Source organism: Mytilus edulis, chromosome 14, assembly GCF_963676685.1.
Source record: "Mytilus edulis chromosome 14, xbMytEdul2.2, whole genome shotgun sequence".
Classification (NCBI taxonomy): Eukaryota; Metazoa; Mollusca; class Bivalvia; order Mytilida; family Mytilidae; genus Mytilus; species Mytilus edulis.
The window spans coordinates 15,672,364-15,691,650 of record NC_092357.1 but is presented as its reverse complement, the minus strand read 5'-3'; the positions used below and the strand labels follow the sequence as shown (position 1 = coordinate 15,691,650).

General features: G+C 30.1%; 1 protein-coding gene across 1 annotated transcript in view; it reads left to right on the top strand.

Annotated features, from left to right (window-relative positions):
• Positions 1 to 7,390: 7,390 nt before the first annotated feature.
• LOC139503441 (voltage-gated delayed rectifier potassium channel KCNH8-like) overlaps positions 7,391 to 19,287 on the top strand; it is a 101,895-nt gene continuing 89,998 nt past the window's right edge. Inside the window, exons 1-2 of the mRNA XM_071293221.1 lie at positions 7,391 to 8,518; positions 11,805 to 12,060. Of these exons, the coding sequence (XP_071149322.1) occupies positions 11,982 to 12,060 (79 nt within the window). The 5' untranslated portion in view covers positions 7,391 to 8,518; positions 11,805 to 11,981. The remainder of the gene's footprint in view (positions 8,519 to 11,804; positions 12,061 to 19,287) is intronic.

Here is a 19,287-nt window from a genome sequence, read left to right as displayed (position 1 = left end):
TTCATGGAAACCGACAAAAGTGACCAGAACTACATCTATTTCCCCACAGGAGTCTTTATCTGTATTTCAATTCACAGATTAAATACTATCCCAGCCCGACAAAAGTACGTTGTAGTTGGAGTTATTTCAAAATATTTCAGACTGTCATCATTAGTTTTTCGATCTCTGTTGAAAATTTGTGTTAAAGCTGACCAAAGTCAACAAGTAGGGTACACCAGGTGAGTTGGGCATTATTCTATAGTTAACGTTGCCGCTTTAGGTGACGTCCGTTCATTTGAAACCAATTTTCTTCAAGTTACGGTATTGATTGATTCCTTGGTAATGTTTTTTTCATCTTTTACATAATAGAACAATGCTTAGGAGATTATTATGAGTGAAATATAACTATTGTTGTGTAATTTTACTAATACAAAGTGAACGTAGAAATCCAGTTTTTTTTTATTTTGTGTGTGTAATTAAAATACGACAGATACATTTTTTCCCAAAAAATGATAGGTCAATTAATAAATTGTATATCGAATCGGACGGTTAAGGATAAGTACTTTAAGAATTTGCTAATATTATTAGCCTCTAGACGACCTGAAACATATATAAATTCAGTTTTAAAAAAATATTGATAACCTAGCTTACATTTAGAAATCTAAAACAGGACCTTTCAGGGGTCGATTTCACAAAAAAAAAATTAAAACTAAGATTGATCGTAAGTTTACTGATTTGTTCAAGACTTAAGATTATTTAATCTTAGTCAAAAGTTTTTTTTGTGAAATCGACCCAAGGCATTTAGGATCATAACAACATGTTTTTGCTTGAGCATTTTTGTTGATTGAGATATCCCAACCAAAGGCATACTAGGGTCAATGTATTTCTACTTAGACCATTAGAATAAGAGTATGGTGTTTAAGTATTTAGAAAAGTGTTATATGGTGTGCTTGAACTTAAAAAAAGGGAATAACAGGTTTAAAAAATATTAGAAAAATGAGCAAATTGATAAAATTAAAAAAATGATGAATAATATGCTTCAAAATTGAAAAATAGAAACATGTCAAAATTTAAATAACTGTTAACACGAATTATCAACTTGTAAGGTAGGAAGTTTATTTAACGACAAATTACATAGTATTACTATTAGAATTTTCTTTTTTTACACTTGTTACCTTGTGTCAAAACAACACAACCTAACCAATTATATCGCAGTTAAAAGTTATGAAAGGTACCAGGATAGTTGCGTGTGTATTACTTTATTGCTGTCCATGTCATTAGTGTAACACAGATTTATTAGGGTTTCTAGACATATCTTGATTGATATCTTCCTTTTCTTTTATGTTGGTTAGGTGTTAATCAATAATGTAAAGTCTGACTTTTTTGTTAACAAAGTTATACAGATTTATATAACTAGAGCACTAGCATTCGAATGCGACTTAACATATTTATCACGATAGATAACAATTATTAATTGAAAATTGGTTCATTAGCCTTCCTGGCTTGTAATCCATACATGCGATGATCAACACGATAGTATTGCTCAATATAATTATTGTGTATATTCTAACTTTTTTGATTCTGTTAGTCACTTGTTCAACTACACGTTCAAAGATGAACTGAAACCAGTGAATATAAAAGTATATTGCATGTTTAACTTGTGGAATCCCTGACACAATTGTAGAAACCAATCAAATACAAGGTGTCGCTATCTCTGACGTATTGACAATATACAATAACAGCCTTTTTTAAAGGAATAATTTAAATGATCTTCAACTTTTTACTTGTTTAGCTTTATAAATATTTTGATATGAGCGCCACTGATGGGTCTTATATAGACGAAACGCCTGTCTGGCGTACTAAATTATAATCCTGGTACCTTTGATAACTATTACTATACAAAAGTTATGGTGGATATATCGATCTACCAACGTATATCGTTCTTAGACTTTGTCCTCGTTCAATATATTTATTTTGGGTAAATAAATCCTCGTATAGAACTCATACAAGTCTATATTTGTATAATTATACCAGCATAAGAAAAAAAGAGTCTCTATAAAATACCGGCGAAAGTTACCAGAGGGATATAAATTGGATATTTTACATTCCAATGTGGGTTTTTTTTGGGGTACATATTCCCCATTTTCATTCGCAATTTAATCTTACATTTCTTCCCGTTTTCAATGACCATTTAAATGTATTGGAGTGCATAAACATGTAAAAAAAAAACTGACCAATTCCTTCGATCTAATTGCAAACTCATCAAACATATCATTTGAATTTGAATTTTCATCTCAAAAATAATTATTTGCTAGTTCATTGGATTTTTATTTGGTTCTATGACGTTCAACTAGTATTCCCATTTTATTCCTACTCTAAGATTTGACTTTTCAATGAATTATTCCATTAAAAAAAATTGTGTCTGCATATGAGTCTAGACTAGTCATCATTTATTGAACAAAGACAAAAATCCGAATGGAAAAATCAAATTAACGACCGTACTTTATGATTTTTAAAATCATTATAGTGATACAAATCCTTTATTATTCGATATTTAAAGCAGTACTATACATAACACAGGTATCTTTGTTGGGTTGATGTTTAGACGAGTTGTTTATATGTAAATGTATATATATACTAATATATTATTAAATGAAATAATATATCCTGCGTATTCCATTCTTTACTATTAAACAAAGTAAAATTGCTGAAGCAAACCCTAAACTATAAAATGTATCGTTTTACATGATGATGCACTGTTTAAATCGTAAAAGGCGATAATTATATAAACATGGCATCATTACGGTCCTTACATCAATATTAAAAGATATATAAAAGAATTATAATCCATCATTAAATGTACTTTTAGGCCTTTTGTCATCTTCGAATTATTGCATTACCGGTGACAGGAGATAATGTCGTAAATACATTAAGACATGTAGATGAATATATTCAAAGATCATACACTTATTTTCCTAGCTGTAACAGACAAAACATGACATTTGTTATTCAGTTACTTATTTTGAGAATCCAAAATCAAAGAATGCATTTTGAAAAAGAAAAAAGAAAAAAGAAAGTCAATCGTCTTTAGTATATTTCTTGAAGAAAATTTAGTATTCAAACATGTCAATTGAAAAATTTGTGAACAAAACTGAAAATAATAGTATCAATTACACCTACAAGTTTTGATATTAGTGTTAGCTCGAAACTTTTTTTTTTATTATTAAAACACACATACTCTTCTATAACGACCAATTACAAAGACATACAACAGATTTCATAGCCCTGTTTTGAAGATTCAAGAGTACAGTCTGTTGTCGATGGCTTTTTATCAAAATTTGAAAGGGTGTTAAAAAACAGTGTGTTAACTTTTCTTTTCTTCTTTTGTCGGTATACCTACATGTTAATATAACATGAAGTTCCCAAAATCCGGATTCACTCGCCTAGAAAAATTAAGCAGTGTCTATATTTTTTTTACTTTGATTGCAATAAATTGTGTTTGTTTTTTTAATATTTTATTTTGTGTTTTTTAGTATATTACATTATGTGGCCTTTTGTTTATCTTATTTTGTAAATTTTTGAATATCTTATTTTGCTTTATTTCAAGATCTTGTATCTATTATATCTTTGGACATTAACCGTATATTCGTTCGTTAATATTTTATTATTATATGCCAAATTATAGAAATGAGTGAAACAACTCGCCATTTATGGGCAGTAAATCAAATATGGAATCTGCCCATTTGCTCATGCTGATTTACTTGTATAACTTATTGTGCTGGTTGTTTTCTTTTTGAAAGTTTACCCCTTTCCACTTAAATTGTTATTAAAAATTCAAAAGATCTCCTACAATAAATCAATTGCCAATTTGGAGCATCGGGAATTATTTTTGTGGTGCAAATTTTGGATTTTACTTTTTATCTCTAATCGTATGATTTCTGCATATACGCTAATAAGATGGAACTCATATTTTAAAGACACTTACCTTATTAAATATGTGCTAAATAACAAGTTAAGATGTTTCTATTACACATTGAATGACAATGTCCAGAAAGGATGATAAGAAAAATACATCAAGTCTACCTTTTACTGTCCCTCTGGTATCTTTTTCGTCCCTCTTTCAATGAGGTTAGATATATTATTGGCAGTAAAACAAACGAATATAGAATAACATTAATGCATGATTGAAATTGGTGTTTATGACAAAAAACAATTAAGTTGAAACCAGTTCTCTTAAACATGAAAGTGACAACTGATAGATTAATCTTTAAGTTATAAGAATTAACACAAGTCAAAAATATACATACATCGTTCAATGAAGTTGTCATAAGATCATAACAATAATCGTCCGGGACATTTTATCCGGATGTTATCAATGCAATAAGACAACAAAGTAATAACTCGAGAGATTGTTAATATTGATTAACCTTATAATTTGAAGGACTTAACACAAATCACATATATATGTACATCGTACATTTAGATTATCATTGAATGTTCACAATTATCATCCGGGACATCTTAACCAGCTGTTATTAATATAATAAGACAACAACAAACGAATAACTTTGGAGATCGTTTATATTTATTAATCTGATAATTTAAAGGACTTAACACAAGTCAACACGTACGTTCATCGTTCAATAAAGTCTACATTGCATCATAACAATTATAATCCTGAACATCTAATCCGGATGTTATAAATACAATAAGACAACAAAGTGATAACTCTGGAGATTGTTAATATTTATTAATCTTATAATTTAAAGGACTTAACACAAGTCAAACACGTCCGTTCATCGTTCAATAAAGTTAACATTGCATCATAACAATTATAATCCTGAACATCTAATCCGGATGTTATAACGGATAACTTTGGAGATCGTTAATATTTATTAATCTGATAATTTAAAGGACTTAACACAAGTCACATATATACGTATATCATACCATTAGATTATCATTGAATTGTCACAATAATCATCCGGGACATCTAACCCGGATGTTATAAATACAATTAGACAACAAAGTAATATCATCGTTAAAATTTATAATTAAACACTTACAATAAATTGCACATGATATGTAAGGAACTAGTCGGTAGTAGATCGTCAACACTTCTGTATAAATATTGATCTAACAGTTAATTGGTTTTATACACATGACAATTCGCTGTTAACAAGGTTAATGACAAGTGCATAAAGGTTCAATAACAAATTATCAAGACAATTACAAAAGACATGTTACCGACCGGGCGAGGGATGTCTATCCAGTCATGGTCGTTAAATACTTCAATCATCACCAAAAGGACATTACTGCAGCTGTGGAAGGATTAAAATCTTCGTCCTTCGGTCTTAAAAGGATTGATTTTTCGTCAAAAATCAAACTGCTAATTCCTATTTTCCCTAAGCTAGTTTATATATACACTATATTTCGTTTTGAAAGAAGTAAAACGAATGGATGATGATGCAGTTAAAAGAATATGCATTGAATTATTCATTGAACTTTATTCAACTTAGAACCATGGTGGTGCATGTACGTGGAACATCAGGCAATCTATACAGTCTTGTATCTATATTTGGTAGCATTGATTTATTTTATTAGAAAAAAAGCATGCAATGCACGCTATGGTAATGGAAAATGAAACGTGATTAAACACTACATGGAATAATATACTGTGAAGAACTTAATGACCCACGTAGTGTATGCAATACTCTACCTTGATGATGTCAATAACTTTTAAATGGAAAACAAGTTGTTGATACATGCTATTGACTTGAAAAAGTAGAAACTGCAAGGAATTACGTCGTCTGAAACTTTAAAACTACCCTGAAGTATTCTCTAAAATATTTCACTTATCGTAAGAGATATCCATAACGATATTATTTTAGTATCTTTGTTACATTATGTAAGATTATAGTTATATAGTCTGTTAAGATTCCTTTTATATATTGCGTCATTATCTCTATTATATATTATAATATTACCCCGTTTATATAATCTTACATCAATTCTTCATTCTAAATTATAACAAAATAAAACGAAAAGCACAATGTGTAAATTAGTAATGTGCTATATGCAGTCTCTAATTGGTTGTATTATAATTGATTTTAAACACTACATCGCTGACTGTAACCACAATAAGACTAAATATTAATAATTAAGGTATTTAGTAATTGTCCTTATTATCTCATTGAGAATGTAATTGCTTTCCTATATTCCGTTAAATATTTATGTTCTATAATTACTATAATCCGGGTAAAGTTCAATACAGCTGATCCATGAAATTCATAAAATCATGGCACTGTCCTAAGCATGAATTATAAATGACAGTACAACATTTCAACTTTTAATTTAGATTGCTGTTTTACCTGAATTAGATATAAACTATTAATTCTCATACAAATATAGATTCAGAGTTATGATTGTTATATTCAAACGACATTTTTACAAATGAAGTTTCGGTCTATTTTTATTAACTTGCACGGTAACAAGACGATCTTTAAGATTCTTATTTTTTTCTTTTAATATATTCATAATTGCGTTTTATTTGTTTTTAACCAGAGATTTGTAATCCATACAAAAAAGTCCCTCCAGAAAACTATAGAATATGGCCCTCTTATTGTTCAGTTTGTGTCATTATTCGTTTTTTGGCATGACATTGTCAGTGTGTCCTTGACGTATAAGTGAATATCATTCCGAAATCTATCGACGAATGTTATTAATTGTTAAAGACTGTCTCGGTTAAATGTTCATCTCATGCTATTTTTATTATTATTTTTGTTTTTATTACCTGATTAAAAAAAGTGTTTTGTTTGTTTTGACCTTTTGATTTCATTAATCTGGGCAGACATAGTTAAACAACATTAGTATTCATTGAACAAATAAAACGTATTACAATTTCACTCCTACACTTAACAATTAAGGCGTAAATTATTTAGTTAATATGAGATTGCAATTTTTATGTACACATTATCAACATAATGTTTCATTCGAAATTGTTTCTAAGCCATCGTTGATAGTTCCACAATAACCGTTACAAACTATAAATTAATAATTACTATTGATATTTGTCTTCGTTGATTTCTATATTTCAAATAAATATAATAATGACTTTCAAAATCGGTAAATTTATGTCACCTTCTGTCTATAAACTACACGATATATACACAAATTTGAAAACAAACAGTATTATAGACTAATGTTATAAGTCTAAATGTACCAAAACAATAGATTATTCCCTCATTGATACAATTATCTAAGCAATTTATATTCATTAAAATGTGTAAAATGAAACGCCATAAAACATTTATTAAATTACAATAAAAATAGTGACTAATGCTATATAACCACCGCCACACTTCTACATTTATTGAATCAAAACGACACAGCGACAGAGAAAATCAAATACTTGAAATCCGAATCGATAGAGTCAACATGTAATGTTGAAATGAACACGGTAATGATGTGATGTCGGTTTCAGTGATTTGTCAGTGAAATAGATGTTGAAGATGCATTAATTGATAGTCGTCACAATTTGTCAGGAGGATAACAGATCACATCGTATCGTGTTAAGAATGAAAACTCTCCTTAAGATGGAACACTCTCCGTGGGAATAAAACTATGCCATATTTGATTATATATAACAATTAAGTAGGAATAATTTGTAAACTATGCGTAACGTGTTGTATGCCAATGGACTAATTATTAAGGTATAAAACAGTAAAAAAGGTTGGTTTTCAATTCCTGCTTGAAAGGTTATTGGACAGACGGGATGCTGCGATATAAAAAGAAAATAATTTGCGATTATGTGTCGATTTTCGGATGATCAATTGGACATTGTACCAAAGAAATGACCGAGAATCGGATATAAGAGATTACTGCTATATCAGTAGATAATGGGAAGCAATCAAGGTGTCATTCACTTTTTGTGACAGTTTAGGAGATAATCTGTCATAGCATTCATACAATATTCTGGTTCGACAATAAACGAAGTTCAGGGAAATGATCATAATAATATATAGTATTAGTGTTTTGAACTCTTTCAACGTATTATATCAAGTTATAATAATGAAAATTAAAGGACTGTCTCGTTTTGAACAATATGATTTTTTGATTAAAAGTGTTATATCGAGTCTTTGAAGTTATATTAGTGTGAAACAGATTGATGTTTTAGTCATAAAATGGAAATAATATTTGTTACGTATTGATTGCATGCAGTGTATCTGTTTTATTCAAGTCACAGAAATGTTGTGATGTTTCACGTTCAGTACATATTTACCTAAAGAAGCTTACAGGACAATATTGTAAATTGGACAACAAATTGTTTAATTAGAGAATTCTTGAAAACATAAATAGGAGCAGACGAAAGTATTATATAAAGAATTAAATCTGGCTTGAATAAGCATTGAAGAACAAATTTAGATCGTATATATTATATAAAGATGTAATAAAACAAGGATATTGTACAATGTTATCCAGCATGGTATGAAGTCTGTAATCAAGACAATGTGAGGAAATTAACCCCTATTAGTGAAAGGTTAGACATTTTCTAAATTCATAAAGTTTCTTTTTTTTATAATTTCAAAATATCAGTTTTCATCTTAATGTTGCTTATTGTTTGCTGTTCTGTTTCAAAATTTCTAAAGATTTTTTTTTAGAATTTCACAATACCAGTTTTCATCTTCATGTTGCTTATGCTTTGTTTCTCCTGATAATAACAAAAAATAGACTTTATGTATGCATGTGCCTGTCCCAAGTCAGGAGCCTGTAATTCAGTGGTTGTCGTTTGTTTATGTGTTACGTTTCTGTTTATCGTTATCTTTTTTTGTACATAAATAAGGCCGTTAGTTTTCTCGCTTGAATTGTTTTACATTGTCATTTCGGGGCCTTTTACAGCTGACTATGCGGTATGGGCTTGGCTCATTAATGAAGGCCGTAAGGTGACCTATAGTTGTTCATTTGTGTTTCATTTTGATCTCTTGCAGAGAGTTGTCTCATTTTCAATCATACCACATCGTATTTGTTTATATTTGATATCGTCTCGATGAAATGTAGGTGCACTATTTATAAATTTACCGCTTTTCCTGTTAAAAGACTTGTTATTTTCTCTATATTTATTTTGATATTACTTGTATGTTGACAAGATATAGCTATAACAAATACAGTGGATTCATTTATTTTCGTGGGTACCAATTTACCTGGATAAAGGAAAACTTAAATGTTCGTGGATATTTAATTTCGTGGATTTGCCGGGGTCTGCATAAAAGCCTGTATGAAATTTGTCGTTTATTGAATTTTAATTTCGTGGTTTACCTGTACATTTTGTTCCCACGAAATCAACAAACAAATGGTTATCCAACGAATAATAATTAAACCAACAGTGCATCATTACTGATACACTGGGTATTCTGGGTAGTATTTCCAAAAGCGTACACCAAAATGCTGTGATTGGTTTACAATTTGATAAACAATGGAGGTTCAACCAATGACGTAACATTAATTTCATTTGGTGTACGAACAAAGAGATTACCCATTCTCCTTTAGATTCTGAAAAAGCGAATAAGGAATACATGTTCAGTCAAAGTACAATCAGGAATTGGGCTCCAGACAGAACTAAATAGATTAGATTATTAATTTGGTATACGGTCAATGATTGTGTCCACACAATTTTCATAAAGGTCACCAAAAGATCTCTGGATAAAAGATCCTTTTATGTGCAGCATAAAAGTCATCAGGAATGTTTACGTATAAAATTTAATAAATTTTGAAGTTATAAACTATTAAATAAATTTTGAAGTTATGAACCTTTAAATAAAAAGAGATGGGTTCATTTAAAAACTGATTACAATATAAATTATCAGTACTAGACTAGTTTGATCTGAAATATTGGTTTTGAGCTCTAATAAAACCAATAAATAAATTTTGTCATTTTCAGTAACTGAATGCAAGCAATACACCTGAACACTATTGAATTTACTAAAGTTGATAGATCTAAAAATTCACTGACAGAATGAACATGACATGTTTTCACCTTTTCAGAAAAAGTTACTGTTTTAGAATAGAATTATTTTGTAAGTGTTGTAAAAGTTTAAACAATTCTCTATAATATTTTTTGAATGCTCAGAAATAGTAGTTTTAAAAGTTCTGAAGAAATAACACAGGAACAGATTAAGACATAGCCGATAATACGGATAAGATATTATATTTCACAGTGAAGATAATTAAATATAAAATTGTTGGTGTAGGCGTAGATATATTTAGTGAATGTTATCTCTATACAGATTACAATATTTTATGTGACACATTTACTCACAATTTTATTCCGTAACATATGACATTTCAAACATACATGAAAAACAAATCAAGAATCGTTTGAAGTAAACGTTATAACAGAATATGTACATTACATACAATGTTTAGTGGAAAGAACCATTTCACCTGTAAAATTGATAATAAGGATAGCTGATCAAAGTCAATAAAACTAATACTGGAATAGCCACTGATATTTGTTGGCAAATACGGTTCACACTGAATTAGGTTTTTGTTAAATGATTGGTTATTTCATTCTGTGATTATGTGATATATTTATAACTCATTAATCGATGCCAGACACCATACTTTATAAGCAAACATAGAATCTGATACACATTGCTGTTAAATTTTAAAGATTTATAAGAGGTATAAAATATAAACTGTATCGTTATTTCAAGTTTACTATATCATTGTCTCACTAATAAAGGGCTTGCCGTGAGTAATCAGTGCTTACATCTGCGTCATTTTTTCTCTGGTTCTCTGGAACAATGAAACGTTGAGACTGATTGTTCAGAATGTACTCCCTATTCCTTATCTTTACAAATAGGCCAATAGGTATTTTCATAAAGTGCCTGGAATGATTTAAATATTTTATGTTGATTTTCTTTTTCTTATTATTTACGTTGTGCTTTTTGTTATGAATTGACTTATTGGCACCACTCATGAAAATGACCTTGTTAATTGATTAATCTATATAACCATAAATAAACTGTTTAAAAAACTAGATTTGGATTTTCCTCCCCAAGAAATTCGTACCAAAGCTGTATTTTGAAAACACTTTTGGATGTCTCAATTCTTTTAAACTTGTTTGTTCCGAATTTCACTGAGCAATCCACCAAATCTTAATATTTTAATTGAAAAATAGTGTATATTTTGAGTTGACCTGTTTTTGTTTGCTTATTTGTACTATTTCAATGTTCACGGAATTCCTCCATTGACGTATCAAATAAAGGCAACAGTAGTATACCGCAGTTCGAAATTCATAAATCGATAGAGAAAAAACATATCCAGGTTACAAACTAAAACTAAGGGAAACGCACCAAATATAAGAGAACTACGACACAACAGAATGTAACACACACAGAAACGAACTATAATATAACAATGGCCATTTCCCTGACTTGGTTCGAAACAAAACAGAGTTAGCTAATGCCTTCACCATATAAGGTAACCAAACTCTAAACGAGGTCGTCGTAATTTGATACTTATGAATTTAATGAATTTGAAAACTACCGTTAATTTAGGAAACTACTATGGCTTTTCTGCCTTAGGCATAGATTACCTTATCTGTATTTGGCAAAACATTTAGGAATTTTGGTCCTAAATGCTCTTCAACTTCGTATTTTATTTGGGCTTTTTAACTGTTTTGGATTCGAGCGTCACTGATGAGTCTTTTGAAAACGAAACGCGCGTCTGGCGTATATACAAAATTTAGTCCTAGTATCTATGATGAGTTTATTTTGTATCTTATTTTAAAGACATTCATTTCTTCTACCATAATTTTTTTTCAGATTGCGAACTGAAAACAATCTATTAAATCAGAAGTAGTTATAATTGTGTATTAAAGCGATATCAACACTGTGTTTTTGATGACAACTATTAAACTGGATATCAGTGTAATTCTCTGTGGACAATTATAGAATTGTGTCAATATATGATGGATTAAAATAGTGACTTAAACAGGGATTATGACGGCAAGGAAGGGATTTTTAGCCCAACAACAAAATACATTTCTTGATACCATAGCAACCAAGTTTGATGGCACACGTGAGTACAATTTAACATATTTAACTGAATGGAATGTTTTTTACTCTTTTGAAAGAAATAGGTTAATTTGATAGATTGGATAATACCACATCCTTTTTTTTATAACTTTCTATGATCACTAGGTAGCGACGGTAAAAAATGTGTGTAACGTAGGCATTTAAATTGTATCTCCTGCTTTTAAAGAATTTGTCTCGCTTACATATGGCAAATTACCTAGATGACAATTGAAAAGAATTAAATGGCTAAACGGAATCTTGCGTGAACCGAAAACCTTGCTAAACCAAACATGTTCTTCAGGCCATGCATAACAAACTGTGTGTGTTGTGATTCTGATAAAAACCCGAAGAGGTTCGGTTAGACACTGTATATCAATCTCACTGATACGGTTATGCAATAGTACAACGCAAACTTGATCTCTAAGAAAATCCAATATGAAAATATACAAAAAGTATTGGATGTAATCATGACTCGTTGGCTTATCTATGTTGACAATATAAGGCTGTGTTTACACCAAACGCCATGTACAGTACACATGTTTACAATTAGTTTAATGTAATGTACACTGGTTTCACGTTAAATTTGTTCACATCTATACACCTTGTTTAATTACCTGTACATAAGATTTGTTCACACTTTTAAACTATATGTTATCTAAATGTTCATTACGTAGAACTGAATGCAAATTTTTCGGACAACTTTTCTAGCAGTAAGGAAAAGACCATTTGACTTCTAAAAAGGGGGGGGGGGAATGGATTTTTCCATAAAAAATATTCTGACCCCAAATATGATGAAAAACAATATTCTGGTCTTACAGATGAAAAATGAAAAAAAAATCTGAATCCGGAGTTTACCCCATTCATTATAGTGTTAAATATTGAAAAAAAAATTTGATTGCAAGCATCTAAAAAAATGAATAACGTTCGCGCGAAAAAAAATTCTGACTCAGAAAAAAATATATACCCACCCACCTCCCCCCTCCCCATTTTAAGTTGGTTGCTCCTTTATGAAAACAATTTTGATGATTTGCAGTAATTTAAAGTGACTTAAAATGTCTAGATTACGCATTAAACATAGGCTGCAGCAGCGTGCTTAGAGACGAAGAAAAAGGATTGAAATGTTAATTAAGGATCACTACATTTCTATCTTTTCTGTTTGGTTGGAATGGTATTTCTTCTGTAACGAGTATTAAGCAAAGGGAGGGGGTTAATGTTTTTTGATTTCTAAGTGTATTTTAATGTATCTGAAATGCTAAACAAACAATACAATTTACCTCACACTTGTTTAGTAATGCATTTATGAGTGAATAGTTGTTTGAGTAAAGACCAGTGATAAATATTTCCTTGTACGTCCAGTCGATTCGGGAAGACCTTTTCAGGGGCGGATCCAGACATTTTAAAAAGGTGGGTTCCCAACCCAGGACAAAAGGGGGGGTTACAACTATATATCCTCATTCATATGCATTGATTGTCAAAAAAGGGGGGTGCGAATCCCCGGAAACCCACCCCTGGATCCGCCACTGCTTTTCAAATGAATTATATGTTCGGCAATGATGATGCTAGAAAATGGATTAATAAAGCTACCTAAAGTTTTATATATAACAAATTAATATATTAAGTTGAGACAAATATTTCTGTAAAAAACTTTATTATAATTGTTATTAATATCAATTTATTCAAAAATTGTTTCTTCCTTAAATAAACATGGTAAAATTAATGTTCTAAATGCCTAGTTTTGTATACACTTAACCTATAGAAGGCCTACATTGACTATCGACTGCATGTAGACAAAACATGATTTACACTACATGTAAACATTGAGTTTTATCAATGGGAACGTAATTGTGTTTAGTTTACGTGTGAATTACACTAACACAACACCGAGTTTAGGTCAATGTGAACACGGCCTAAGAAAAGTGTTGTTATAAACATGACGTGTTACATTGGTTATTGTGGAAGTAAAAGAAAAACGTTGGATATAAACCTGACTCGTTAGTTCATCTATTATGACAATATAATAAAAGTAATATATAAAAATCCGGACTTGCAAGATTATCCAATTGGACAATACGTGAAAGGTATTTATATAATTAAACTATCACATATGACAATAAAACAAACGTATTAGATATGCACCTAATTTGTTTGAACATCCTTATGCTATCATTTTGCTAGTGTGCGTATACTTCGGGTGTTAACTGTTGCATAATTTTGTTCTTGAGCTACTTCGATTTTTTGAACGAGTAAATTTAGTAATAAAATTGGTTGAAAATGTATACCTAATGAAATTAATTTTCCGTTATATATAAAAAAAAATATATGTTTAATTGCCTAATATTGTTGAAATTTTAGCAACGAATGGGAAAATCTTTAATAAAATGAAACCTCATAACATCAAATGTGTAATGAAACATACACGTACCTAAGTAGGTATATACACTTGTGTTATCAATCTGCAACAATGAGTTGTCTAATTTAACATGTACAGTACTTAACACTACAAAAAAGTAGCATCCAGAAAAAAATATATTGTGTTTGTATCTTTTTGTGTTATAATTTAAACTTAAGAAAACATTATTTTTACCAGTGTTTTATTCTTGCGGATTAAGAAATATATATAATTTTATATTGAATACACATATTTCACAATGAACAACACAAAAAAGTTTAAAACGTGTATGTGTATTAGTCAAAAGTATCAACTATTAGGGTGGATGAAACCTAAAAAACTTAAAAAATTGTCGATAAGCTGAAATTTGGAATTTTAACCATTAGTATTACTCAAATTTATAACGCATTGAAAAGTAACAATTAAGCCAAAAAATCAAAATAAAACAACAATTCTCTGGAATATATTGTTTTTCGTGGTTGTGTTTTGTTTTGTTTTTGTAATTGGGAGGGGGATATTTAACGTAAAACAGTAAACCAAATTAAACCGCTCTATTTATGATAAAGTTAATTAAGACTAACTGAAATGACACATTTTGAAGGTCACAAAGACTGTATTTGCATCAACTGTTTTTCAACTTGTACGGATTAAATTAAAACATATATGAAACCTCAGTTGTTCTTTGTGGTATGGGCTTTGGCACATTAATGAACACCGCGTACAGTGACCTATAGTTGTTAATTTCTGTGTCTTTTTGGTCTCTTGTGGAGAGTTGTCTCATTGGCAATTTTACCACATCTTCCATTTCAATTCGACTCTATTGTTGAAAATATAGCTTTAATTACATATGTTTAATACTCCTGCCGAAACGTTCCGCTTACACTACTCCTTGCTGGGCTATCTATAGAAATGAGATATAACGAGATAATTATCAAGCTTAATACACTTTTCCTTATAGGGAAAATAATGTCACTCAATCATGTCTTAGCTTTTCGTACGTGATTAGAAAGATTATTCCCGTTCTATACATTTCAAAAGTCATTATCGTTGTTTGCCATTATCATTATTACAGTAGTAACGTCAAGGGCTGCAGGCTATATGCTTTTCTATTCATGATTGACAGTACCGGTATCCAGAAAAATGTCAAAAATAGATGTTAATTCTGTAAAAAAGGCTACTGTTAACAAGGTTCAATCCACCATTTTCTACATTTGAAAATGCCTGTACCAAATCAGGAATATGACAGTTGTTGTCCATTCGTTTGGTGTGTAATATCCTTCTTTTTTGCCATCTGTCCAGGGAACATTCCGTTTTGAATCTTCCTCGGAGTTCAGTATTTTTGTGATTTTACCGTTTATTTTATATTGATTGTGCCCATACTACGGGGAAGACTTTCTGTAGATGGATGTTTTCATCCTTCATAATTGGGTTACTCTTATGAATTCTTATTATTCTCTTAAACCTCAATAATTTTGTTATACAACAAAAAGGTGAAATCACAAAAATACCAAATACCAAAGAAAATTCAGAATAGAAAGTCCCTAATCAAATGGCAAAATCAAAAACTCAAACACATTAAACAAATTGATAACAACTTCCAGATTCCTGATATGTTACATGCATTTTCCTTCGTAGAAAATGGTAATTTAAACCTGGTTTTATAGCTAGCTAAACTTCTTCCTGGTATGACAACTGTCATATAAATGACTTGGTACAGGCGTTTTATTGTGTAGAAAATGGTGGATTAAAACGGAATTTATAGCTAGCTATACCATTCACTTGTATGATAACTGTCATATATATGCCTTGGTACAGGTACTTTTTTTTATAAGGAAGTGGTTGTTTTAACCTAGTTTTATAGCTTGATCAACCTCCTACTTGTAAGGCAAGGGTGCAACAGTATAGTTTTGATTTATCTTCACTGTGAACTGTTTGATCGAGTACTTCATTGTAAATATGTTTGTTGACAGCAATCTATAAAGTGATGTCTATGGATTTTATTAAACTTAATTATGTATAACCTGATGGTACACTTGATATAAGCTATTGGTTTTCTTTGTCGATAGCTTTGACTGGTACGATAAAACCTTTTTTTCTCACTATTTGATTTTTCTGTGAAATAAAAAAATAATTTAGGTGATGGTTTAGTCTGTGTACTAAATATAATCTCAACAAAACAATGTACAGAAACGTGCTACTTAGTAATTACATATAACTAGTCAATGATTTTATAATTCTGCATTAACTAAAATTATTTTTTCAATTCAGAATTAACGTTCGGAATAATCTCTTCTGAAACGCATGCGCGTGTGTTTAATTTTTCATGTATTTGTCGTACTAATTTACCTTTGATATGATATAAACAAATATTATTATATATGTATTTCCACCGATAAAGTGCATTTTTTTAAAAAGACACTAACGATTTAATTAAATAAGTCGTGTATTGACACGTGTAATTGTTTTTACGTAAACTCCAACGTTTATTTCTATATTATTTCGACAAAAACAACAACCTGTATTACTTATAACTTATCTATTATATCTTATATAACAAATGTATAATTTAATAAGGACCGTATAGAATTTCAATATTATGTTTAATCCGTTGTTTTCTTTTTTACATTTTTAGTTGATGTGTTTCCCTCGGTTTTAGTTTTTGACACAGATTTGGTTCAATTTGTCGATTTATAACTATTGAACAGCGGTATACTACTATTTATTTATAACTATGGAACAGCGGTATACTACTATTTATTTATGTTATTAAATGCTGACTTCAAATGCATTTGGTATTTTTTGGTCCAGCTGGAAAAAATAAAATATAAATACAATTGTGTCATTTTATATAATTTAATACATTCATTAAATGATACAAAAAGCTTATACCGAGAACGCGTCATCCACTCAACTGTTAGTGCTTTGGTATTAAAAATAAGACAGCAACTTGATATGCATTTACCAGAAAAACTATATGTAATAATAAATGTCTTAGTGAGTAAACAAATAGCCACTGTCATTTCATTGAATGACAGGAAAGCTTATTAATCTACGAAGGCGTCATCAGCTCAACTGTTTGTGTTTTGGTACTAACATGATTTAACCATCACCTTACGAGAACAATCCATACAGATATTTTGAATTCATTGTAACAGCCTATACTCCACGTACAAACTGAACTTCAATGAGTTTCCTCATTATATAAAGTTTCTTTTATACAATTCACGTAGGCGTTCATCTTTCAAGCTTAGAGATTAAGTCTGTTGACCTCCTGCTTGTAAAATCAAATAAAGCGCATCGGACAAACTACATTTCAAAAGTTGGTTAATACTTAACAATGGTTTTGATATCTAAGATTTATCTGGGTATCGTTAATCTTTTAATCATATTTACAAAAAAAATCCATTACATATTATGTATCCAACCAAGTACAAAAATGTATATAACATAAATAAGCAATTAAATGAAAGTAGAAAAAAAACTTGGTGGTATGGGTGCTGACTTCTTTCTGTCGATTCACTGCTTATATTTTTAATGACTTGGACATATACATTATTTTTTTTGCAATATTTATTAATAGATCCCTTGATTTACTGCAATTATCTATCAAATTAATATTCTTTTAATAGATTGTTGTTGTATCAGTAAGGCCTTTGGGTATTTGTATATCAATCATTTAATTCTCCTTGAAATATTGTATCCTGTAAAATCAGAAAGTCTACGGGAATGCTATATTGTTAATTGGGAAATAGATCCGAAACATTTGTACGCTATTTGTTCAAATGAAAGTGAACATGGAGGTTTTAACGCCATATCCTTATTTTTCTATCTTTCACGATGAAAGCTACAAAATATTTTCTCGGTGGGTATCATTGAATTCTTTGTGAATTACGGTCATATAGTGGGATGGATGAAGTTTTTTTTTGTCCGGTATATTGTAAAGTCGAACACAGATAGCATTTGGTTTTTATTTCATTTTATATTAAAATAAACAAATATAGCGGAATTCCCAAAGCATCATTTATCAGAGTCTGTATGGCTTGTATTTACCCAACTCTAGGTCAACGCTTGAGTTTGACCTTGTTTTTAGTATGCTGTACGCCAGATTTGCATTTCGTCTTCCAAACTTCGAAGTTCAAGAGCATTACGGACCTAAGGATCGAAAGGGTTTTGCCAAACATTATGTTATTTGTTATCTTGATATGTCTTCGGAATCGATTAAAGAGATTTGGTCATTTGTAACTTATTACACGCATTATAACGCAATGTCGACTGCTGTATCCCTTTTTTGACGTTTTTACCTGTTTTGTCTATTTGTTTTGTTCACACATCATTGACAATATAATGAAATTTGATGCGACTGTCGTACAAGTGAGAGGTTAAGCTAGCTATAAAACTAGTTGTAATCAACCATTTTATACTTAAGAAAATGCCACTGCCAAGTCAGAAATAAGACAGTTATTATCCATTCATCTGACGTGTTCGAGGTTTTGATATTGCCATTTGATTTGTAACTTTCCTTTTTGAATTTTCTATGGAGTTTTTTTGTGATACTGTGTTTGATGTTCTAGCTATTATGATATATTATATCACGATTCAGATCAAATCCCCTTGCGTACATCAAGAGACTAGATAACCGAGAAAAGTACGACAGAGAACCAATTCCATTCTTAAGAGATAATAAATTATTCTGAATGCCAAATCCAAAACATTAGCATAGTAAACAATATATATTTACTTGCTAAATGGTAGACTCAAGTTTTAAAATTTAGTTTGTCTAGAATAAATTGATTACGACAACAGTTACTATTTTCAATAGTTGAAATAGAAGTAAATATATTA